The 25435-nt window shown below is 42.1% G+C and overlaps 1 protein-coding gene and 1 long non-coding RNA gene across 14 annotated transcripts in view; one reads left to right on the top strand and one right to left on the bottom strand.

The window, feature by feature from the left end:
- The window catches only part of RCAN3 (RCAN family member 3), a 44264-nt gene extending 35135 nt beyond the window's left edge, over positions 1–9129 (bottom strand). The window contains exons 1-3 of one of the 5 annotated variants that reach the window (XM_082342537.1): positions 8894–9129; positions 8514–8640; positions 1523–1774 (exon numbers count right to left, since the gene is read on the bottom strand). In XM_082342537.1, the coding sequence (XP_082198663.1) occupies positions 1523–1714 (192 nt within the window). In that variant the 5' untranslated portion in view covers positions 1715–1774; positions 8514–8640; positions 8894–9129. The remainder of the gene's footprint in view (positions 1–1522; positions 1775–8513; positions 8641–8893) is intronic. The other 4 variants (XM_082342538.1, XM_082342536.1, XM_082342539.1 and 1 more) reach the window with 4 other exon arrangements.
- Positions 9130–9220: 91 nt separating this feature from the next.
- LOC309606081 lies at positions 9221–25398 on the top strand. 9 transcript variants are annotated; one of them, XR_014231645.1, is made up of 7 exons: positions 9264–9359; positions 9634–9799; positions 11092–11192; positions 11613–11718; positions 24209–24349; positions 24939–25057; positions 25167–25398. It is a non-coding gene; the product is annotated as an uncharacterized lncRNA (long non-coding RNA). The 9 variants fall into 9 exon arrangements; XR_014231639.1 differs by lacking the exons at positions 9634–9799; positions 11092–11192 and adding an exon at positions 14184–14431 and having other exon boundaries at positions 9227–9359; XR_014231640.1 differs by lacking the exons at positions 9634–9799; positions 11092–11192 and adding an exon at positions 23700–23755 and having other exon boundaries at positions 9229–9359.
- The last annotated feature ends 37 nt before the right edge of the window (positions 25399–25435 follow it).

Below are 25435 nucleotides of genomic sequence, written 5' to 3' on the forward strand. Positions count from 1 at the left end.
GAAGAATGATTTCACAATGTCTACACTGTGACTGAACTTGGGAAAGAAAATAGCATTTGTAAATGAAAACAAACCCAAACGGTAAAAACCTGGCGGCTGCCACCCTCTCCCACTCCCCTTCCAGGTCTCCTGCACCTCTAGGCTGGTTTCCACAAGCACACCCCAACGGGCCCTGCTTTTGGCTCTCCTGCCACCACTCTGCCCTTCACAGGTTGTGGCTGACCTTCCCAATGTGTAATTCTGACTGCCACTCCTTTGCTCAGGGGCTACTGACCACAGAAGGGCAAGCTCCTTGAGTCTGCAGGGTGCCCCACACTCACCTTTCCAGCCCAATTGCTCTTGACTTTGGCTACATCTCACCTCAGTGCCAGCCACACAGAACTGCTCGCTACTCCCTGCAGGAAGCGGTCCATGCTCTCCTGATTCAGCTCTTTCACTCATTCTGTTCCCTCTGGCTGGAATTGCCTTTCCCTTCCCTGCTAAACTCCTACCCAACTCACACAGCTCCTCTGCAATGCCGTCTCCCCGTAAGATCTTTCATTCCAGCTGGCTGTGATCCTACTCCTCTGTTACCTCAGTACTTTCAAGTGTCTCTAAAGGCAAGAGTATTCTATCTTACATCAAATTACTGATCATCTCCACTGCAGGACTGTAAACTCTCTGTGGCAGAAGCTGTTTAAATTCCCTGAAGCAACTGGTACAGTGCCTTGCACACTGGAGCACTCAAGTACGTACTGAGTCAAACTATATCAAGTTCTGCTCCATGAGAGTCACTGGAAGGAAAATACTTTGAGGGCATAGATAGCAAATTAAAAGGATCATGATAGGATTTTTAAACGAAGTCTTAGAACATGCAAAATTCATACGAGTGGCAGAAATATTCTACTTTTGTAGGACTAAGACCCACAAGCTTTTGTGAGGTCACGACGGAACCAAAAGCACACACACAATCTCTTTTTCCAGTTAAATAATGAATGAACTAAAGAAGAGTAACCTTTTAAAAAAATAAACTCAATCATTTTGCCCTGGCCAGGTTGTAGAAATTAAAACAAGAAATACTAACAACTCTGTTAAAATGAAATCATAAATAGTCCTAATTATGTAATTAGCCCTAGAAAAAGGCTTAAAGTAATTCCTTCTTTTGTGAATTTACTCCCAAGTAATAGGAAGCCAGGCTAAAAATCACTTAGCTTCTCTTTAACCACAGGCTCCAAAAATGAATGACTGCATGAATAAATGGATGAACTTAACAGGACTTGATTCAGAGTTCACTAGAACCCAGTACTTCTCAAAATGCCTGTGGGGAAGGACTGGATTTTAAATATTTCCTATCTGTTGCAGACTGATAGTCTCACAAAGCATAATAAAGATGCCCCAGCAATGTCTAAAGTTTGGTGCACACTTCTCTACCTGTCACGGACCAGTAATAAACTTTGCAAACAGGCAGCCACGTGCTGTTTCCCCGAACCCGCACACATTTAACACACTACCAAAGGCAGGGAAAGGTAGGGTACATGCTTACCTTCTGCTCTGGCACCTCAAACACAGCTTCATGGACACTGCAAGCAAAAAGTGAGGTAGGCAGATCACTTAAATCCATCATTTCTTCCAAATCATCTTCATTTTCACCAAAAATCATCTCTTCTTCTTCTTGGTCACTGCTACAGAGATCTGACTGGCTATCATTCCAAGATTTCATAGTGTCCCTCAGCATTATCCCCTAAAAGCAGGTCTTTTCCGTTCTTAAAGTTCTAAGATGTCTACCAGGCATCTACTGTTAAAAAAAAGAAAACAACAGAGGTAAGACTTTGAAGGCCCAATAACGCTCCAATTAATTCTCAAGACAGCGACTCATCAAATGAAGCAATTTTATTCAGGAAAGATCAATCAAAGTTTAAATCTCATTACAGTCCTCATAAATGAATTCTATACCTACTAATTTGCTTTGCTTAGCATACTTTATGTAATATATTTCACTGGCAGCGACATATTCCGAAAAAAAGGCTGCAAGTTTTCTAGTGAAATGGAGCTGGGGGAATAATACGAAATGAAATATTATCAACATGTACACCAGTTTACAAGCAGTAGGAAGGAAAATGTGAACCAGAACTGCCTTTGCATATTTGTTTGGGATTTAGGTCTGCAACACTGAAACTGGCAGAGCAGAATAAAACCCACACTGATTCACTCACCATCTGCACCCTAAAATATGGTCTGCAATAAGCTGACTTTACCTTTTTTAACCAATTTGTTCTTTTTGAATACACTCTCGAAGAACTAAGTTACACAGAACCAAAAGTTCTATACAAAGTTGGTCTTTGCTAATATCAGAAGTATTTACAACAGGCAAAATCTGACATAGAAGACAATTTTTAAAATGTCCTTTCTCTGAATGCTTAAAAATCAATAATTTTAACCCCAAAGCATGGAGCTGATAGTGTCCCACTGTTAAATAATGAACAGAGTCTGTCTTATAGGACTGTTTATGTGCATTTTTTTCTCTTCTGATGAACTGCACTCCACACCCACCAAGCAGAGTGCCTTGAACATAACACATTTCAAGATGCTGGAATTTAAGTAATACTTATCAGGCACAGAAAAATTAAGTGAGCATGATTATTACTACCTCAATATTACCTTTGTGATTTTCTCTTTTATTTCAAAGAACACGAAGTTGCAAATATATTGCTTATATAGAAAACAGTACAGAATGTTAATTATGGGAAAAAATAGTGATTTTTTTTTCCCCGTTATTCCACTATATCAATCAGGAAAGACTAATTCTAAAAAGTAAAATCTTTACTTGTTTTCAGAAACATTTTCCGAGTGTCTACTGCATGCCAGGTACACGGAGCTATGAGATGAATAAAACATGGTTCCTATCCTCAAGGAGATCCCACCAAAGCAAGAATTTCTTCCCTTCAATAATACCCCAAAGGGACCTTGTTCCATTAACTGGCTCCTATACTTTTAATTTCTCCGTCTCCACCCATTCATTCCTCTTCTTCAGCAAACATACCTCTTCAAGGTTCCCCACCCCACCCCGGCCCAATCTTGAAAAAAGAAAACCTTCCATTTGGAGTCTGCCTGCCCCTCGATCTACCTCCCTCTGTCTCTGCTTCCCCTTTCCTACCAGCTTCCTGGGAAGAGGAGTCTCCTGAACTCCAGTCACCCCTGAATTCAGGGCAGCTGGACTCCTGCCCCCCCACCTCCAGCTAAAACTGCCCCCACTGGACGGCAACAGCCTCTTCGTGGTGTCCTAACCCCAGGCCTCTGCCTGTCTCTGCAGCTTGGGACCCACCGCCTACCCATTCCTTCTGGGATGTCTCTGTGCCCCTGCCCTTCCCGGGCTCCGTCTTTCCTGGCTCTCCTTCCTTGCCAGCTGCCCTTGTCACTGGCTCCTCTTTCCCTACTCACCCTTTACAACGTCTCTTCGAGGTTTCAACCCCATCCTCTTCTTCATCTTACTCTTCCTGGGTGGTTTTATCCAGGCCCAAGCATTTTAACTACTCCACCACCAGTGTTTCTCAACTTTGTTTCCTGCTTCCCCGGGGTTCACACACACAACACATGTATATCAATACAGTCTCTCGCTTCAATAATTCTTAAGCCGGGAAAGATGTCACCGAAATTGAGGGGGAAGCAAGAGCAGAATCTTGGGCATCGGAGGGGATGGTGCGTTGAAAAACGACAGGATCCCGAAAGATTCTCATCTGCCCCCAGGTCTTTCCTGCCTGTGCACACTGAACTCCACCTCTCTCTCCTGAGTTCTAGACTTGTATTTTTAGCTTTCCTTTGAATATACCTATCTGGTGCTACAACTGTTTGAAACTTATTCCTTTAAGTAGATGATTGTGCTGGAAATCTCCGATCTGGACAGGGGCGTGCTGGGGGGAAAATGGTATCTCACTGTGACTTCCATTGTAATCTTTTTTTTTAAATTTTTAAAAAAAAATTTTTTTATTTTTATGGCTGTGTTGGGTCTTCGTTTCTGTACGAGGGCCTTCTCCAGTTGCGGCGAGCGGGGGCCACTCCTCATCGCGGTGCACGGGCCTCCCACTATCGTGGCCTCTCCTGCTGCGGAGCACAGGCTCCAGACGCGCAGGCTCAGTAGCTGTGGCTCACGGGCCCAGCCGCTCCGCGGCATGTGGGATCCCCCCAGACCAGGGCTCGAACCCTGCACTGGCAGGCAGACCGTCAACCACTGTGCCACCAGGGAAGCCCTGTAATCTTTTCTTTAAGACTAAGTTGTCAGCTGGAGTCTGTAGCTTTGTTCATTTCTGTTATGTACTTGATTATTTGTTTACAAATCACTCCTAAGCTACCAGAGCTTGAGTACCTTTGAATCCCCAGTCCCTGGCACAGTTTCTAGCTCAGAGTATATGCTTAATAAGGATTACTGAACCGAAAGCAGGTAGTATTGTGTTTACCCCTCTGATACGGCAGCACAGACAAAGGAAAATTTAATCCTGCATGAGATTAGAGACAGCTTCCCCAAAGGAGGTTATGGTTAGACTTAAAGGATGAACAGAATTTCAGCAGGAAAAGAATGGGGTGCATTCCCGGCGAAGCCAACAGTTCATGGACAAAGGCAGGAAGACACAACGAGGAGCAGGCACAGGATCATGAGATCTGGTGCGGCCAGAGTGGACCAGGTTTGGTGGGGATGGCATGAAACAAAGCGAGAAAGGTAGGTTTGGGCCAGGCTTCCTGGAAAGCCAGGTTACAGAGTTCTGACATAAAAATTAGTCAGTATTAGCATGTCATTGAAGGTTTTAGGCAGGGAAATGATATAACCAACCTAATTTAACTTTCAGTATCACTACAAGTGGGCTGTCTTTACCTCTTATCTCTGAGACACTAACATCTTTATCCTCCCCCTCCCCATTAAAAAAAGGTGAGGAAAACACCTGGCCTGGCTGGAGAGTTAGGGAGCTCTGAATGGCTAGATTTTGAAATTTGAGAAAGTCAAGCTATTTTTGATAAGATTTTCTGTTTGTCTCAAGTTCCTTCCTCCAACCTCTAAAAAAAAAAAATCAGAGCACAAGAAACAATCTTTCACCTGACTTAAAAAAAAAATTTCTTAGAATGTTACACCTTCATTTCCTGTTTTCTACCTTCATTTTGGGGTAACTTTTTCTTTTGATATAATTTCAAACAGAAAAGTTGCAAGAATAGTACAAGGAATTCCTGCGTACCCTTTTCCTGTATACAATTACTTACATTTTTGCCTATTTTAAAAATCATTCTCTCATTTTTATACATATACATTTTTCCCCAAACCATTGAGACTAAGATAGGGTATGCCCCTTTACTCTCAAATACTTCAGTGTATAAGAACAAGATCATTTTCTTATACAACCTACAGTTCAATTATCAAAACCAAGTACTTTAACACTGATATAATACTTTTATCTAAATCAGAGTCGATTTTCAAATTTTGTCAGTTATTCCCTATAATATCTTTATAGGTATTTTCCCTTCAATTTTTTTACATTATTGTTAAATGATTTGCATTTTGTCCCAAGATATTTCAGTAATCTTTACAGTATTGCTATATTTTCTTCACTTATACAGTAGTGTATATTTGATACAGCTTAAAAGGATGGATTAATGAAATACCATAGTAATTGCAAACAAGTTTGAACAATATTTAAATATATCTCAGAAAGATTCAGGCTCCATAATCAGACTCCTCTTGATTTAAACTCTGTCCCCTGTATTCTATGTTAGGTAAATTACTTTGCCTCCCTTTCTGTTTCCTCAACTATAAAATGGGGATGATAATAATAATCCTTATCCAATAACGATGTTAGAAGTATTAAATGAGAGAATACATGCTGGGTGCTCAGAATAATGCTTTGCATATAGTTGGTGGTCAATAACTAGTTATTTTTACATAGGCACAATCTATGTCAATGTATTGTTGGGTCGAAAGGATCCCAATAATATCAGAACCTTTGGTGGAACTGATATTAAAATAACAAAATGAGAAAAATACACACCCAAATGATCTAATTCCAAGCAACAAAAAGGATACAAAAATAAAACTAAAAAAATAAAACTAACACTTTGTATCATTTCAAGAAAACTGTTCAGTTGCAGATCTATCAATAAAATCAGCTCCAGAGCAACCACTGGTAGTTGTAATATAGCTCCAGTATGAAACCATTTAAAGATTTAAAAACAGAGAGCTAGCTGAAAAAAGGCCATGGTGCACTTTTTAAGGGCCTCAAAGAATTTTATGTTGTAATTCAGTGCACACAGTATTAGAGATGTTGTCTTTCATATGATGGTTCTCTTGCTAAAGGCCTGCCATGAGACTTTTTTGGATAAAGCTTAAGTCAACATCGTCAACCATTTCACAATTTTCTGACATCATAAATGTAGCTAAATTTGAACAGAGAGATATGATCAGAGTCAACCATTGGAAAAGACAATCCTAGCACATCTGTAAAGAAATCATCTTATAAGGTAACTCAGCTGGTACTTAAAAAGTTGTTTGGTTTTATTAAGGAAAAGAAAAAAATTTACAGAAGTACACAGCTTCTATGCTGATATTACTGGAGTTGTCGCTAACTCTGCCCCACTGCAACTCCTACAAGACTAAGCTGTCCCTCAGTTTACTAACTCAGGGAGATATTGATTGGAAAGGGCTGAACCAATATCCACCAGCTTTTGTAAGCAAAGGTCTGTGATAATCAGGGTTTAGCATCATCTGCAGCACAACGGTAGCTGTGGCTGGCTTCTGGCAAATTGTTTCTTCATGGAAATATCAAATGAGTGGAAAACTCCAAGTAGCATGACCCTCTGCTCTGCTACAAGCCTTGTGACAGAAGTAATCCATCAGGGGAAAATGTCAAGCACATGGATTTGACTTTGCATTTTACATTCTGATCAGGAAAAGGTAAATTCCTCCTCCTCCTCCAGGATTAAAAAAATAATAATTTTTCAAAATAGTATGCTTCTCAACTTGGTGCATATTTAAAATACCTTAGCTAGATGCACTTTATTATGTTTTGATGTGCTCAAAATGCTACTGATCAATACTGGAAGCAAACAAATACCCCATTTCCAGCTCTACAAGTGCCCTGCTGAATAACCTTGGAACAGTCACTTGGCTTTTTGTATTACATTTGTCCTCTCAATATAAAATGAGGAAAATACTCACAGATAATGTTGAACTACTAAATACCTTTTAAAAACATCTAAATTATAAATTTAGACTAAATTTCTTTTTTTAAAAAAACCCTCTGCATTGTCAATACGGGGGTTCTGAATAGCTATCCTACAAGCCTCTATCTCCCACTTCCTCCCCACTCACTACTTTTAGATAGAATCTTACTACTTTTTAGTAGCTGTGGTGAGAAAAAAAAATGGTGCAACAGTAAAGATGAAAATTAGATTTTTGAATTTCGTATGTTTCAATGACCTATGCCCTCTTTTCACATTTGTCAGAACAAATGAAAATAACAGGTTTTAAAGAATAATTGAAGTAGAGATATAAAGACTGATGCTATTTGTTTCGCTGTATGTAATTCATTTCCTCTCACTATAACCTCTACATTCTAGGGGAAAAGTGGAGATCCACTGTCTGACCTCCACCTTCTGTAGTTCTTTGGGTCTAAATAACAAATGGTATTGAACTTTAGACCTCCCATTATTTCACAGGCTTCAGCCTAACAGATTTCCAAATCACACTATTTTTCATGATGTTTTGCCTAAGTCTTTCAACCAACATATCCTCTAGTACCATACAAAATTTGTACTCATTTGTAATCCTTAACATGAACACATTTAAAAGCTTTACAGATGTTACAATTCAATAGTGGGACAAATCTTGTTTTCCTGAAAAGCACTGAAATCTCTTCCCACGCTAAGAAAGAAAAGTTTTGCCAACCTGGTAAAACATAAAGCTGACAGCGTGGCTAAAGAAGGGGCTCTGAGTTTTCAGGCCTTTCACTGTTTTCCTGCATCAAAAATCCATTTCTAGAAAACCAATATAATATCCCCACCAAAAAGCACGAACTTAGTTGATACACAAACATCTGAGTCTCAGTATTGTGTGTTTTTACAATTTAGTATTTTTGAATCAGAGCTAATGAAAGTCTTAAAATTAATCACTTTAAATCCTATTGTAATCACAGCTACAAATAAGTCAATCGCTTATGAAATTGTACATCTGAGACTTCTATGAAATGCAGAGACTTCTATTAAAAGTTCGAATAAATGTGGTGTGCTAGGTAACTTTCAACAAGAAGGAGCAAATACTTCTGGCTTTGAGCACTGCACTAAAACATCACTTTAAATAATCCTAGTTTGTATCTGCAACACGGATCTGAACTGCTCCCTGCACTAGACTCCTAATCCCTGAAGGAGATGATCAGGTTTTGCACGGAAGCTGGGACGAAGCAACCTGAAAACGGACCACTACTGCTCCATTGGTCCCGGCAGCAGATGGAAGCAGACAGACAAGTTTCAAGAAGTTATCGAATAGGTAATGCGATGGTTACCCCGCGCATGACGGAGGAAGGAGAGCAAGAAAAAAGGAGGGGCTTCCAACTTCTGGTCGCCCCTGGACTGCACCCTTCTGCCTTCAGGAGCACGTTGGCTCTGTCAGCTTTTCAAAAAGTCAAACAGCTGTTGGGAGAGAGAACATTTTTCTTGGTTTTGTTTTCCAAGACACGACCCCAGAGCTGTCAGAGAAGAGCCTGGACGCCAGAGGGGCTGGACCCGGAAGGCAAAGGCGCAGCATCTCTGGGGTCTCGGGCACAGGAGCGCCCACCCCTCCCGGGCACCTGCGCACCGTTTCTTTTTTTAACTTGCCACACCCAGTGCCCCCCATCCTCCCGAGAGCCGGGTGCCGGCCCCACCCTGCGAAGGGGAGACTCACCTGCTCGCGTGGCCGCCGCAGGCAGGCAGGCAAGGAGAGGCCGGGACGGCCGGACGGGCTACGCGGGAGACGGGGCGCCGCGAGGGGCCGCGCTTGGGGAGACGCCGCGGGCGGCCGCCGGGGTACAGTCTGCTAGGTGCCCGCTGCCCAGAGTCTAGCCGCCACGCCCTCGACACCCTCGGGAGCGACCGCCTCGGCCTGGGCGCAAGCCGCGTCCTGTAGAGTGAGGCCGTCGGCGTCGCGCGCGCACGCCCGGCCCCGCGCGGCTCCGCCCCGCCCCCCACGCCCCACCTCCGGCGAGCGCGCGCGGCGCAGGCGCCCGGTGTCGACGGCCCGGCGGGGGCGCGCGGGGCCCAGTAGCCGGCAGGAAGCGGCCCCGCCCTTCGCGTGCGGCCTTGGGGCCGGGGCGGGAGCCCGGCTGCGCGTTCGCACTTGACCTGCATCCGGGTTTTCTTGTTCCGCGCAGGTGAGGGGCTTGGGCGGTCTAGCTGGGGAGGGGCCTTTAGGTGCCCCCGACGACGGGACCTTTGGCGATCTTCTGGTCTTGCACCGTGACCAGAAATGGCTTATCCCCTCTTCATGCTTCGTCCCATTCAGTCGGTGGCAAGAATAGTTAGTAGGAATATAATGAACATTTACTGAGGGCTAGTTACTATGTACACTGCAACGCGTGCTTTGCAGGATTTACCTCATTTAACCTCACAACCAGCGAACCGAACATTATTATCCTCCTTTTATAGATGAAGAGGGCTTCCCTGTGCTTAATTGCCCAAGGCGAGACAGCTAGTTAGGTGGTTGCGTCCGGGTGCTGACTCCTGGTCCTGGGCTCTGAACCACGGTGGGCTTCTGCTCCAGCCGCCGCCTCCTCCTGCCCCCCCTCCACTCTCCGTCCACCTCTTCTTCACCGTATGTACAATCCTAATAATATTTACATTTCTAATGTTTTATTTCCCGTTTGCAAAACACTTTGCACCGCACAGTCTTGCTTGATTCTCTCAGAAGCCTCCATTTCTTTTACAAATAGAAAGACCAAGGGCCTAAGCTGTTCAATGAGTTATCCAAAGTTACAGTGGTAGGACTGGGGCTTCCTTTGTCAGGTTATTTAAAAAAAAAAAATTTTTTTTTTCCCAAGGCGTCTGAGCCAAGCTTGGAAGGAAGCCTGTGTTCACAGAGAGGGAAACAGAGGCACAGAACAGGAAAAGAATGTGTCTTAAGGGTGTGCAGTTAGAGGAAAATCAGCTCTGATCTCCCACATAGTCCCCTCTGAGGCAAAGTGAAGCAAATTGAAGGTCAAAATCAAGGAAGCAGTGCCGTTAGGCACTTAGCCCCTGGGTCATGGGACAGGAAGAAGGATTAAAGTGTGTAGAATACATCTAATCTCTGTTAGATTTAAACTAAGGAAACAGGATTGCATTATGGTCCCAATCATTCTTTAACAATTGACCTGGCACCATCACAGAGATATGTCCAACAGATCACCCCTCTGGCTTCCTGTTCACTGCTTGTGTTGTTTCTGTTGCTTCCAACCCTACTGCCCCTTGCTCCCCACCAAGTTCTCCCTTTCATTCACTTAACAAATATTTATTGAGAGCCACTTCATGCGTTAAGGTCACCCTAAGAACCGCAGTTATTTTTCTTCTCTAAATTTCTCAAACACAGCAACTTCAGCAAAAATTGAGTTTTTAAGGTCAAATGAATTTGGAAATTGCTGCATTCTGTACCCCTGCATGGGGATCCATTAATGCATCTTAACACAGAAATGGCTCTGAGAGGTCCTAAAGTAAAAAGACTGGTTTAGCCTTTTTAACTCAGGGTTTAGGCCTTGTGCTGGGTACTAGGCTTACAGGGGTAAGGGCCACGCAAATCTACCCCTTCAGGAGCTCACAGATAGGGGAGACAGATAAGCAAACAACTAACTATGACACAACTTTACATGTACACTGATAGAGGCATTTGCAAAGTGCTGACAAAGCAGAGGAAGAATCGAGCAATCCAACCTGGAAAACTGAGGGAAGGCTTTGCAATAAGAGGATATTTGAGTAGGATTTTTCTAGGTGGAGAATATGGAAAAGGACATTCCATAGAAATAATGGCATATTTAGAGATATAAAGGTGTGCCTTTATGTTGGTCTTTGGGATAAGTATTAAATATTATTCAAGAGGTTTTGTTTTTGTTTTTGTTTTTGTTTTGCATGCAGTATACCACTCAAACTGGATTAAACAACAAATGGAATTCATTACCTCATGTAATGCAGAAAAGTTGTGGGCTTCAAGCATGGCTGGATCTAAGGGCTTAAAAGTAAGACATCAGGATTTGATCTCCATTTCTTAACTCTGTTTTCCTTTGTGTTGACTTCTTTCTCAGGCTGCCTTTCCCCATGAGATAGCAGAATGGCTGCTAACAACTTCACATCATATCCTTACCATTAGAGAGTTTCTTTTCCTCAGTGCTGTCAACAAAAGTCCCAGGACTGCATCTCATTGGTCTAACTTGGGTTACTCATGCATCATTAAGCCACTGTCTTCAGAAGGGGCGTGGACTATTCTGATAGCCCAGACCTGGGTCATGTGCTAACCTCTGGAGCTAAGGTGTGGTCAGTAGCTCTTAAATCTCATGGACTGAGAATTAGGGAAAGGTGGCTTCCTGTGTGACCAAAAATTTTCTCTTGGTCCCTTTATCTACTATCTACATTTTTTTTCTTCCTGATTTGTGCCTCAGGAGATACCAGCGTGGACTGCTTCAATGGGTCCCTAATTCTCTGGCTTACAGTTGAATTTATCCATAGAAGACATTGGAAGCGTGCAGAGGATTGGAGGAGGATGAAGTAAGGCCCCTTCCGCAGGCCCTTTCCCTTCTGGGTCACTGCATGTTGGCCACATACCTCTCTGCTGAGTCTTCTGTCTAGTGCCCCTCTTCATATGGGTCTCTCCTAGCTCTGGTAGAGTCTCCCTTCTCCTGGCCTAGAGGTGGTAGTAGCTCCCTTCTGCTGGCAGCCTCGGAGTTTCATCCTATCATTCCTTCTTGTTTCCCTCAACCCTGCCCACACATTTGTATATAACCTTTACCAAACTCAGCTCAGGTTAACCTTCTGCGGGAACCCTGACGGTTACATTCACCAAAGGTAATTCAAGTTTTTATTACCGAAAGAAAGGGAAATGAGTTAAGAGCAGGCAACAGGCGATAAGATAGCAATACTGATTTGGTAGAGCTATTACAATAAGGCAGACCAGAGATGACAGTGGCTTGGACAAGGGTTATAGGAAAGGAAGCGGTGAAAAATAGTATGTTCCTGGTGGAATTTAAAGGCAAAGTTAACAAAATTTACTGATGAATTATGGTAGAGCTATTACAATAAGGCAGACCAGAGATGACAGTTGCTTGGACAAGGGTTATAGGAAAGGAAGTGGTGAAAAATAGTATGTTCCTGGTGGAATTTAAAGGCAAAGTTAACAAAATTTACTGATGAATTATATGTAAGTTATGAGCATGAGAGAGGAGTTGGGATAGAAGCAGCTGGAAGACACAGGTCTGGAGCCTAGGAGTGGGCTCAAACCAAGCATAGTGATTTTGGAAGGAGGTGTGCGGGGTAGTTGAAATCATTAGCTCAGGTGAGATGACCCCGGAGGAGCAGGTGGAAAAGAAACACAAAAAGGGCAAAGGGCCGAATCCAGGACAACATCAATCTTTACATGGTGGGCAGAGGAAGCGGTGCCATCTTATATCTATCAACTAGGTTGTGAGCAACTTAAGAACAAGAATGGAATCTTCCACATCTTCCCTCTTACATTGTGCCCACAGTGTATAATAAGTGCTTGTTATGAATGAACTTCACGTAGTTTTACATTTCTAACACTCCCTCCCTCTCCTCCTCATCATTGTGAGGTTTGAGTTACAGGCAGAGAAGAAAAGAGAGAGAAATCGATCCCTTGTGACTCAATCCATTGAAACCTATGCCAAGGTTGATAAGCATTTTTGCTGTCCTGAAAAACTCAAGTAGAACCCGTCAGATGAGGCTACAGATCCTGAGTAGCTCACCTCTTACCTTGGAGGAGAATTTCCAGACAGATGATTGCACTTCAGATTTTGTTATTCTTATCTGAGTAGACTTAAAAGTCAATACTTTAAAAAGTCCTTATTAGGTTTGTGCTATGGAATTAATAGAAATGATAAAAGATCTCCATCTCACACTCCAGTGTTGCTGGTGGAATGTAAAAGGAGACAATCAATTTTTGGGAACTTTTGCCAGTTTTTCAAGCTAAGTGTACATCTACCCTGTGACTCGGAAATTCAACTCCTAGTTATATATTCACAAAAAATGTCAGCAAATATCCCCCAAAAGGGGGAGGGGTTGTACAAGAATGCTTTTAACATCTTTATTCATTCATAATATGCACAAACTGGGAATATTATAAATGTTCATCAAAAGAAGAATGGATAAGCAAACTATGGTATATTCCAACAATGGAATACTACACAGCCATAAAAAGAATAAACTACTGATACACATAACAGCATAAATAAATCTCAAAAAATTGTTGGGCAAAAAGAAGGCAGACACAAAAGAGTTATAGATGTATGATTCCATTTACATGAGGTTAAATAAAAGGCCAAACTAATCTATGGTGATCAGCATCAGAATAGTGGTTGCATCTGAAGGATGGAGATTGATTGGAAAGGGGTACAAAAGAACATTCAGGGAACATTCACATTTATTGGATTTCTACTATTTGCCCAGCACTGTTCTAGGCATTGAGAAGATAGTGGTGAACAAAACAGACCATGTCCCTGCTTTTATACAGATCTAAGTTCTTTTCATTGGCTGTGTAGCATCAATGCACTTTAAATAGAAAAAAGTGGCCTTTCTTTAAATATAATCAATGACAAGTCTGAGGAACTTTCTTCTCCAGTTTTTTAGTTGCTGGTGTGAAGGCAGCAAAATACAATGGAAAGAGCATGGGCTTCAGGAAGTCAGCTCCACCATCACTGGTGGTGCGATCTTCGAGCAGTTTCTTTAAACCCACTGAACCTCACTTTTCCAATCTGTTGAATGACAGTGATGATATCTGCATTGCAGGGTTGTTTTCTAAAGAGCTAGACACATTACAGGTGCTCAGTAAACATTAGTTGGTTTATTACCATTTTACAAGTAAATGTTATTCAAGGCAGCAATGTGTTACCTCCCTTGCAGCTAGGCATAAATTAATTTTGCCCAGTGAGATATGAGCAAAAGGAAGCTGACTTAGCTGGGAGAGGTACCTTGTGCACTTCTACTGTTCCTCTTTCTTCTAGCCTGCAATATGAATATGATAGCTGGAGCTCCAGCAGCCATTTTGGACCAGGAGGTAACTTTGAAGATGGAAGCCACATGCTGGGATGGTGGATCCAAAAGATGTGGATCTCGGATCCCTTGTGACACTGGAGCTGCCATACCAGCCCTGGGTTGCCTGCATCCAGACTGCCTTTACCTGGGAGAGAAATATTCTTCTATACTGTTAGGTGTATGTTGCAGCCAAACCTAATCCCAAATGATATACCTTGTGAGTGACCCACAGTTCCCTATACTACTTTTCATGGCATCTATCACAGTTGTATTTAAGAGAATAATTATGCAGTTACAGATTTAATGGCCTAAGTCCATTACTAGAATATTAGTTCCATGGGGGCAGGGAGTAGTCTGTTCACTGATAAATCCCCAGCTCCTATAACAATATCTGGTTCTGGTATATAGTAGGTGCTCAATAAATGTGGAAGAGAGAAAGGGAGGGAGGAAACAGAGCTGCTTCTGATCGTGAGAGAGATCACCTCATGAGAGAACACATACTGAGAAAGGAAGAGGCCTGAAGATGGAAGCCTGCCTACCTGCCTGCCAATTGGTCTCTGTCTCGGTCTCTCTGTCTCAAAGGCTCATAGAACCCAGGCATATTAGATATTTAAATTCACGGCCTGCCACACACTCTAGATCTCCTATGGGATTTGCCTTGTAGATGACACCTTTTCCTGAAGAGGCTTTAATTACCCAGCCTCCCTGGTAACACCCTCATTTATCTCCTCTTCCTGGAAAATCAGTCATTCCCCAAAGAAGAGAGTTACAACATGATCCAAGAGCCGGCTGGGAAGGGGGGAAGCTTCTTACCAGCACCATTGGTTGGGAGATGAGTGATGTTGATTTTTTATACTTAAAATTTCTCATTATAAAAACTAGACTTGGTTTTTATGGGTAATTTGAAGACAAAAGGATAAATAAGAAAATTAAAATCACTTATAACCCCATGATCTAGAGATTATTCAATATTTTGATATATTTCCTTACAATCTTTTTTGTAAGATGAGGTATATCAGTGCCTTCTGAAGCCTGGATGCTGTGTAAGATTTCATCCAGCTATGTTCCTCTAAATTACAAAGAATCAGTCCTATTTGCCTGCAGACTCAGAGGCTGTAGAATTCACTGCAGATGGGTTCAAGAGCAGCAGGGCTACTCCACGCTGGAAGGAGCCGCTCTTTAAATGTTGCATTTCTTGAATTTGTTAGGAGGAGATATTATTTCCTGATGAATTTGAGCTGCAGATGGGTGGAGGATAATAAGAGCTAGATGACCATCATCAGGAGAGAGGGTGGGGCACAGAAAAGAAAGGAAGAAAATGGAACATTAAAAATAGGCAGCTGCATGAATAGCCCGGGAATTCAAATTATCTTGATTTTTCTTGACTATCAGGGTTTGATCAGGAGACAGAAGTCACACTAGTGATTTGAACAGAAAGAATTTAATATAAAGAATTGTTACCTACATATAAAGTTATTCACTAGTAACTAAACAGGTAAAAAAAAAGGGATCACAGAGGTAGCAACTGCAGGAAGCAGCTTCCCATTCCTAGGATGAAAGGAACCAACGGAAGAGGTTTAATTATTAAAACTTAGAAGATAAGAGGATATTCAGCCATAAAAAGGAATGAAGCACAGATACATGCTACAACTTCGATGAACTGTGAAAACATTATGCTAAGTGAAAGAAACCAGTCACACTAGTCTACATATTGCATGATTCCATTCATGTCAAAGTCCAAAACAGAGAAATCTACAGAGACAGAAGATAGCTTAGAGGCTGCCAGTGGCTGGGAGGGTGGGGATAGGGAGTATAGGAAATATTGAGGGGGGGGGGGAGTGTGATAGCTACAGGGTACAGGTTTTTTTTTTTTAATTGTGGTAAAATATGTGTAACATAAAATATACTATTTTAACCATTTTTAAATACACGGTTTAGTGACATTAAGTACATTTGCACTGCTGTGCAACCATCACCACCATCCATCTCCAGAACATTTTTCATCTTTCCAAATTGAATCTCTCTACCCAGTCAACTCCCCACCCCCCTCCCCCCATTCCTGGCAGCCACCATTCCCTGCTTTCTGTCTCTATGAATCTGACTAAGTACCTCATGTAAGTGGAATCATACAGTATCTGTCCTCTTGTGTCTGCCTTATTTCACTTAGCATAATGTTTTCCAGTTTGATCCATATCGCAGGATATGTCAGAATTTCCTTCCTTTTAAGGCTGAATAATATTCTGTTGTATGTATACACCACATTTTGTTTATCCACCTGTCAATGGACACTTGAGTTGATTCCATGTTTTGGCTATTATGAATAATGCTGCTATGAATTTGGGTATTCAAATATCTGTTTGAGTCCCTGCTTTCCGTTCTTTTTTGTATATACCCAGAAGTGGCATTTCTGGATCATATGGTAACTCTATTTTTAAAATTTTGAGAAATCACCATACTGTTTTCCACAGTGGCTGCATCATTTTACATTCCCACTAGCAGTGCACGGGGTTCCAGTTTCTCCATATCCTCACCAACACCTGTTATTTTCTTTTTTTCTTCTTTTGGAGCAGAGAAAGGTTTATTTCAGGGCCAAGAAAGGAGAACAGGCAGCTCATGCTCAAAAGACCCAAACTCCCCAATGGCTTTCAGGGGAACATTTTTAAAGGCAACATTTGGTGGGGGGGGAGGGCTGAAGGTTTCATGACTTTCTTCTCATTGACTGGTTGTGAAGTAACAGTGTGGTGTTTTAGGAATCTTAATCATCAACCTTCTGGTTCTGAACAGTCTGGGGTCTAGTGCTTGTGCTCAGCACGTAGCCGCCATCCTCCACGTGAGTGTGGGGGTCTTAGTTCCTGTAGAACAACTGGTTTCAGGACTTCATGAAGCTCAGGTTCTCGATGTCTCATCGCAGAAAGAATTCAGTGAGAGACAAAGCGATAGGTAAGAAGTGGATTTATTTAGAGAGAGACACACTCCACAGACAGAGTGTGGGCCATCTCAGAAAGTGAGAAAGTCCACCTATTATTTTCTTTTCAGGGTTTCTTTTAGAGGTGACGAAAATGTTCTGAAATTAATGGTGGTGATGGTTGCACATACCCATGGATATACTAAGAACCATTGAATTGTACAGTTTAGATGAGTGAATTGTATGGTATGTGAATTATGTCAATAAGGGTGTTAAATATGTAAGAGAAGGGCACAGCAGGCCTGGGCCCCAGACCTCTGAGGAAGGGGTGCTGATGTCTCTGAGGGGTTGCTATGAAGTTGGTTGTCCAGGTGCTGGAAAGAACTGCAAAACCAGATTCAGCTGCTGCTGCGCTAGAGTGAAGCAGTGTTGCCGAGTGATGTACGTACGAACGGGAAATAGGAAGGAGTAAGTCCTTCTTCCTCGTGCAGCCTCACAGTCTCCCTCACCGGGAGCAGCTGGCAAAGCAGAAAGGCGCTTTCAGCCCCGGCACCCCAAAGCCATCCGCTGGAAGTGTGGGTTTAGAACTGAGAGAAGATCTTAATGACATGCTGTCTTAATCAGCTTGGGTTGCTATAACAAAATACCGTAAGCTGGGTGGCTTATCAACGACAGACATTTATTTCTCAGTTCTGGAGGGTGGAAGTCCAAGCTCACGGTCAGGTTCTGGTGAGTGCCTTCTTCCCGGTTTACAGATGTCTTCTTGTGTATCCACACATGGCAGAGAGAGAGCAAGCCAGCTCTCTGGCCTCTTCTTTTTTTGTTGTTGTTAGTTTCTGGTGTGCAGTGAAGTGATTCAGTTATACATATTCTTTTCCATTATAGGTTATTACAAGATACTGAATATAGTTCCCTGTGCTATACAGTAGGACCTTGTTGTTTATCTATTTTATATTCAGTCGTTTGTATCTGCTAATCCCAAACTCCTAATTTATCTCTCCCTACTCCCTTTTCCTTTGGTAATCATAAGTTTGTTTTCTATGTCTGTGAGTCTGTTTCTGTTTTGTAAATAAGTTCATTTGTATATTTTAGATTCTACATATAAGTGATATATGGTATTTGTCTTTATTGTTCTGACTTATTTCACTTAGTATGATAATCTCTAGGTCCATCCACGTTGCTGCAAATGGCATTATTTTATTCTTTTTTATGCTTGAGTAGTATTCCATTGTATGTATATACCACATCTTTACCCATTCATCTGTCGATGGACATTTAGGTTGCTTCCATGTCTTGGCTATTGTAAACAGTGCTGCTATGAACATTGGGGTGCATGTATCTTTTCGAGGTATGGTTTTCTCTGGATATATGCCCAAGAGTGGGATTACTGGGTCATATAGTAACTCTATTTTTAGGGTTTTTTAAAAATATTTATTTTATTTTACTTTTTATTAATTTTAATATTTATTTATTTATTTGGCTGCATCAGGTCTTAGTTGCAGCATGTGGGATCTTTCGTTGCGGCACATGGGCTTCTCTTTAGTTGAGGCGCATGGGCTCTAGAGCGTGCGGGCTTAGTTGCCCTGTGGCCTGTGGGATCTTAGTTTCCTGACCAGGGATCGAACCCACGTCCCCTGCATTGGAAGGCAAATTCTTTACCGCTGGACCACCAGAGAAGTCCCTATTTTTAGTTTTTTAAGGAACCTCCATACTGTTTTCCATAGTGGCTGCACCAATTTACATTCCCACCAACAGTGCAGGAGGGTTCCCTTTTCTCCACACCCTCTCCAGCATTTATTATCTGTAGACTTTTTAATGACAGCCATTCTGACCAGTGTGAGGTGGTACCTCATTGTAGTTTTGATTTGCCTTTCTCTAATGATTAGTGATGTTGAGCATTCTTTCATGTGTTTGTTGGCCATCTGTGTGTCTTCTTTGGAGAAATGTCTATTTAGATCTTCTGCCCACTTTTTGATTGGGTTGTTTTTTTTGTTTGTTTGTTTTTTAAATTAATTAATTAATTAATTAATTTATGGTTGTGTTGGGTCTTCGTTGCTGTGTGCAGGTTTTCTCTAGTTGCGGTGAGCGGGGGCTACTCTTCGTTGTGGTGTGAGGGCTTCTCATTGTCGTGGCTTCTCTTGTTGCAGAGCACGGGCTCTAGGCGTGCAGGCTTCGGTAGTTGTGGCACATAGCCTCAGTAGTTGTGGCTTGCAGGCTCTAGAGCTCAGGCTCAGTAGTTGTGGCGGACGGGCTTAGTTGCTCCGCGGCATGTGGGATCTTCCCTGGCCAGGGCTCGAACCTGTGTCCTTTGCATTGGCAGGCAGATTCTTAACTGCTGCGCCACCAGGGAGGCCCTGTTTGTTTGTTTGTTTGTTTTGTTATTGAGCTGTATGAGCTGTTTATATATTTTGGAAATTAAGCCCTTGTCAGTTGTATTGTTTGCAAATATTTTCTCCCAGTCTGTAGATTGTCTTTTTGTTTTGTTTATGGTTTCCTTTGCTGTGCAAAAGCTTATAAGTTTGATTAGGTCCCATTTGCTTATTTTTGCTTTTATTTATTATTGCCTTGGAAGACTGAACTAAGAAAACATTGCTATGATTTATGTCAGAGAATGTTTTTCCTGTGTTCTCTTCTAGGAGTTTTATGGTGTTCTGTCTTATATTTAAGTCTTTAAGCGATTTTGAGTTTATTTTTGTGTATGGTGTGAGGGTGTGTTCTAACTTCATTAATTTACATGTGGCTGTCCAGCTTTTCCAACACCACTTGCTGAAGAGATTATCTTTTCTCCATTGTATATTCTTGCCTTCTTTGTCAAAGATTAATTGACCATAGGTGTGTGGGTCTATTTCTGGGCTCTTTTTTCTGTTCCATTGATCCATATGTCTGTTTTTGTGCCAATACCATGCTGTTTTGATTATTGTAGCTTTGTAGTATTGTCTGAAGTCTGGGAGGGTTATGCCTCCAGCCTTGTTCTTTTTCTTCAGGATTGCTTTGGCAATTCTGGGTCTCTTATGGCTCCATGTAAATTTTAGGATTATTTGTTCTATCGATAGTTCTGTGAAAAATTTCATGGGTAATTTGATAGGGAGCACATTAAATCTGTAGATTGCTTTAGGTAGTATGGCCATTTTAGCAATATTAATTCTTCCAATGCAAGAGCATGGGATATCTTTCCATTTCTTTAAATCATCTTCAACTTCTTTTATCAGTGTTTTATAGTTCTCAGTGTATAAGTATTTCACCTACTTGGTCAGGTTTATTCCTAAGTATTTTATTCTTTTTTGATGTGATTTTAAAAAGGATTTTTTTTTAGTACTTTCCCTTTCTGATGTTTCATTGTTAATATAAAGAAACGCAACAGACTTCTGCATGTTAATCTTGTATTTTACTACCTTGCTGAATTCGTTTGTCAGTTGTAGTAGTTTTTGTGTGGAGTCTTTAGTGGTTTCCATATATAGTATCATGTCATCTGCACATAATGACAATTTTACCTCTTCCCTTCTAATTTGAATAACTTTTATTTCTTTTTCTTGTCTGATTGCTCTGTCTAGGACTTCCAATATCATGTTGAATAGAAGTGGTGAGAGTGGTCATCCTTGTCTTGTTCCAGATTTTAATGGGAAGGCTTTCAACTTTTCACCATTGAGTATTATGTTGGCTGTAGTTTTGTTATAAATAGCTTTTATTATATTGAGATATGTTCCCTCTATACCCACTTTGGTAACTTTTTTCCTTTTTTTATTATGAATGGATGTTGAATTTTATCAAATGCTTTTTCTGCATCTATTGAGATGATCATGTGGTTTTTGTCATTTCCTTTGTTGATGTGGTGTAACACATTGATTGATTTGTGTATGTTGAACCATCCTTGTGACCCTGGGATGAACCCAACTTGATTGTGGTCTATGATCTTTTTTATGTGTTGTTGGATTTGGCTTGCTAGTATTTTGTTGAGAATTTTTGCATCTATGTTCATCAAAGATATTGGCCTGTAATTTTCTTTTTTGGTAGTATCTTTGTCTGGTTTTGGTAGTATCTTTATCAGGGTGGTGGCTTCATAGAATGACTTCAGGAGTGTTACCTCCTCTTCGGTCTTTTGGAAGAGTTTGAGAAGGATCAGTATAGGTTCTTCTTTGTATGTTTTGGTAGAATTCCTCAGTGAAGCCATCAGTCCTGGACTTTTGTTTGCAGGGAATTTTTTTATTATAGATTCTATTTCACTTCTAGTGATCGGTCTGATCAAATTATTTATTTCTTCTTGATTCAGTTTTGGTGGGCTGTAGGTTTCTAGAAACTTGTCCATTTCTTCTAGGTTGTCCAATTTGTTGGCATCGCCTCTTCTTATAAGGGCACTAATCCCATTCATGAAGGCTCTGCCCTCATGACCTAATTACATCCCAAAGGCCCCACCTCCAAATGCCATCACATTGGGATTAGGGTCACAGCACATGAATTTGGGGGTCACACAAACATTCGGTCCATTGCATTTGCATACCTTGGCAACTGGAAGATTTTATCCTTCACTATGACTGAGACTAGCTTTGTAGTTTCAGAAACTGTGTATGCAAGGGTGTCTTCAAAAAGATACCCACAAGCTTGGTAATAAGGTTAAACTTGTAAAAATCCATTCATGAGTAGATGAGATACATGTCTATTCAAAAGGCCTCCCAAAGGTGGCCAAGCCCCAAATACAATGAAAGAAGCCAAAATCTAAGCACCTAGCTCTTTGACTTTGGCCTGTGGCTCTGTGCCTCTACTTATACTGCTCCCTAGCTTAAAGAAAAATAATAACAGTAGCTAATGTTATTGAGACATCACTCAGTGCCAGGCATTGTTCTATATTACATCCTTACAACAAACTGCAAGGGAGGCAGTATTACCATGCCAATTTTACACATGAGGAAACTGAGGTTTGGAGGGGTTATGTACTTTCCTAAGGTTTCAGAGAAAGTAAGCTCCAGAGCCTGTACTCTTAGCCTTGATACTATGCTGCCTCCCTCTGTCCTGCTCTGTGCTTCTCTTAGCTATTATTGGACAGGCCATGTGATCTTCCTTCAGTCAGGGAGCAACATCACTGGAGATCTAGAAGACACTAAAAAAACCCCACCTAAATGACCAGACCAGAGATCATGTGCACAGTTGTACTACAATGTGTGTGGCCACTGAGTGGTTTTCAAATGCTACCAGCATTCATCTTGATGTTGCTAGTGTCTAAAGGACCAGGCTGAGTTGCCTCAGTTCTGGGAGGGACCACTGAGTTGGGCTTTTTTTTTATGAAGCCAAATTCTTGAGGAAAGACTTGTTCTTTCAGGGCTCAGTGGGATTAGTCAGGTCTGGGTTCTCAGGTGCTCAGAGAAACCTGGTGGAGGAGAAAGGGGATGGGCTGCTGGCCCCATGGTGTGGAGGCCTACCTGGCACCAGATGAGAGTCCTGCTTGTGACGGGTTCCTGAGGTTCTTTTTGGACCTGTGGGCTCACAAGAAGCTATTTCCAGGGGCTGCTGAAGGCCTGACCCATGCTTTGGAGGGGGAGGCCCACGGTAAGGACCAGAGAGGGTAGGGGGAGTATATATCAGTGGGAGGTCACCAGCAGGGGGCAGCTGACCCAGCTCAGTGATGGTCTCAAAGCAGCTGGTAGAGCAGAGGTCATGGCAAGAGGAGTAATTAAGAAAGGAAAACCCAAGAGATGTTACAGAGCACACAGTACACTTGAAATGTTTCCTGAGACTCTCTCAAAAAAGCAGAAGATGGGGCTGGGGAAGAGAATGTCACGTTGAAGTGGTTAATTTCCAACTATTAGAAGCTTGTGCTATAATAATCGGGGTATAAAAAGGAAAAGTATTATTAGCCAAAGTCATGGTCTGGTGAGGCCTGGGTTGAATGGGTTACAGTTGAAAGGTAAATTAAATAAGCACATTTATCCAACAAATCAAGCTGTCGGCTTTAGGTGATTTGACTTGAAAGGAATTTTTTTTTTAATTAATTAATTTATTTATTTATTATTTTGGCTGTGTTGGGTCTTCGTTTCTGTGCGAGGGCTTGCTCTAGTTGTGGCAAGCGGGGGGCCACTCTTCATCGCGGTGCGCGGGCCTCTCACTATCGCGGCCTCTCTTACTGCAGAGCACAGGCTCCAGACGCGCAGGCTCAGTAGTTGTGGCTCACGGGCCCAGTTGCCCCGCGGCATGTGGGATCTTCCCAGACCAGGGCTCGAACCCGTGTCCCCTGCATTGGCAGGCAGATTCTCAACCACTGTGCCACCAGGGAAGTCCACTTGAGAGGAATTGACTCAGACATCTACCTTGCTCTTTTACTTCAAAAGTATCCCGTGTACTAAACTTACTGTGATAATCATTCCATGATGTGTGTGAGTCAAATCATAATGCTGTATACCTTAAACTTATACAGTGTTGTATGTCAATTGTATCTTAATAAAACTGGAAGAAAAACAAAAGTATCCCAGGTAGCTTTGACCATTTTCTGAATTTACAGTTTTTCAGTTTTTAAAGTGGCAGCAGCATACTGGAAATGCCCACAGAGTAGAGTTTGTTTTCTTTCTTTCTTTGAATCTGTGATTTATTTCAGTCAGAATAGACACCAACACCTTTTAAGAGCAATGAAAGTCATTGTCACATATTGAGGTATGGGGAAGTCATTCTGGCTTATACATAGGTTAACTTGATTTTATGCTAACTAACACAGCCTGTTTGTGGCCTATCAAACAAACATTGTACGTCTGCTTTAATTATTAAAGAAAAGGACATATTGACCAGAAGTAAAGAATGTCCATGTTAAAAATAAAGATTTAATGCCTCCCTTCCTGGGATGCCAATGCTAGTACTCCTTTGATGATAAGACTCCCTTCCCAGGTGCCAAGGCCATACTGACTTGCTGTGTATGTGCTGATCTGTTTGTTTTTAAACCTTGAAGGAATGTATCCCTGACTTATTTGGTTTTCTTTGTCCTGACAATATACAAAATTGTGCTGAAAACCATGGTTCTCCAGAGCAGTTCCTCAGTTATCCGAGAGGCTGTCTCCCAGGCTATAGTCCTCAGTTTGGCTCAAGTAAAACTCTCTTCTATTCCTATTACAGTTTGGGACCTGGGACCTGGGACCCTTTGCTGCAGTACTTGCACCTGGACAAATATCTCCTCGACCAGCAGAATACAAGAAACTATAAGGAACTAAAAATAACTGCCCACATGTGCAGTTGGGGCAAAATATGAACAATGAGGTACAAAAAGGCCAAAACCCAACTGCCACTTCTGAGGTGCCAGGAGCAAAAGCAGGATACTACACATGATCCCTACAAGGGGGTGGGCAGACCACCTAAGCCACCCTTCTGGCCTACCCACCGATCCACCCCACCCTCACCCCATTTAAGGGACCAGCTTGTCACCCCCTCAGGGAGTGAGCAAGGACGCCTGTTACATGTTTTTGCTCCCTTGTGCTGCAGCGATAAAGCCTTGCCTGAGTTCCTTGTCTGGCCTCATCAATTTCTATTGATTAAAGAGTGCAAAAACCCAGATCGGTAAAAGGAGTTTGCTGTCGTTCATGAGATGAGGCCCAGATTGATCTGGATTCAGAGCAGCTTTCACACTGAGGACCCATCAGTTTGCTACTATGAGTCCACATAAGTGGGCACCACATGGGGCTCTTGGGAATGCCCCTAGAGAGCCAGAGCCAGCTTTCCAGGCATGTGTGAATTGTGCATTCCTATACAACCTCACACTCAAAGGGGCCTCACACTTGGTTTAATGCTCTGCGTTTGCCATCTTGAAGTTCTTAATAATTTTATCTTTGAACATCTTTCTGTTTGTCAGCAAGGTCTGATGGGTGCCACATGCGTGTGAGCAGAGGAGTTAAAAGCAACGTGTGTGCGGCGTTCTTTGCACATAGCATTCCTGACGTCCTCATCAGGCGTGCTCAAGGCAAATCCTAGGTGACCATTAGGCCTGTGATTCAGTGGGGGCAGGGGTGGGAGTGGGGAAGGACTGACGTTCTGGAGAGGCTACACTTTCCATTCCAACTGAAACTTTCTTTCAATGCAGGAAGAAGGCAACGGACAAGGATCCCCATCATGTCCTTCTTACGCGTGTTACTTCCCTGTATCAGCCTATCAGACAACCACTTCTGCTGAAAATGGTGCCCTAGATGGAAAGGGAAAGCTCAGGCCACCCACAGCTCCTTCTCTTTTTATTTCTTTACTCATCAATAAGCTGAAGGCAGAGAATGTTGGTAGGATATGTGTATACCCATTAAGAAATAAAAACAATTGAGTTAGTTTTGTGTAGGATTTCCATTGTTCGGGTAAGAACAC

This window comes from Balaenoptera borealis (assembly GCF_965194805.1).
Source record: "Balaenoptera borealis genome assembly, chromosome: 1".
In the NCBI taxonomy this organism is placed as follows: Eukaryota; Metazoa; Chordata; class Mammalia; order Artiodactyla; family Balaenopteridae; genus Balaenoptera; species Balaenoptera borealis.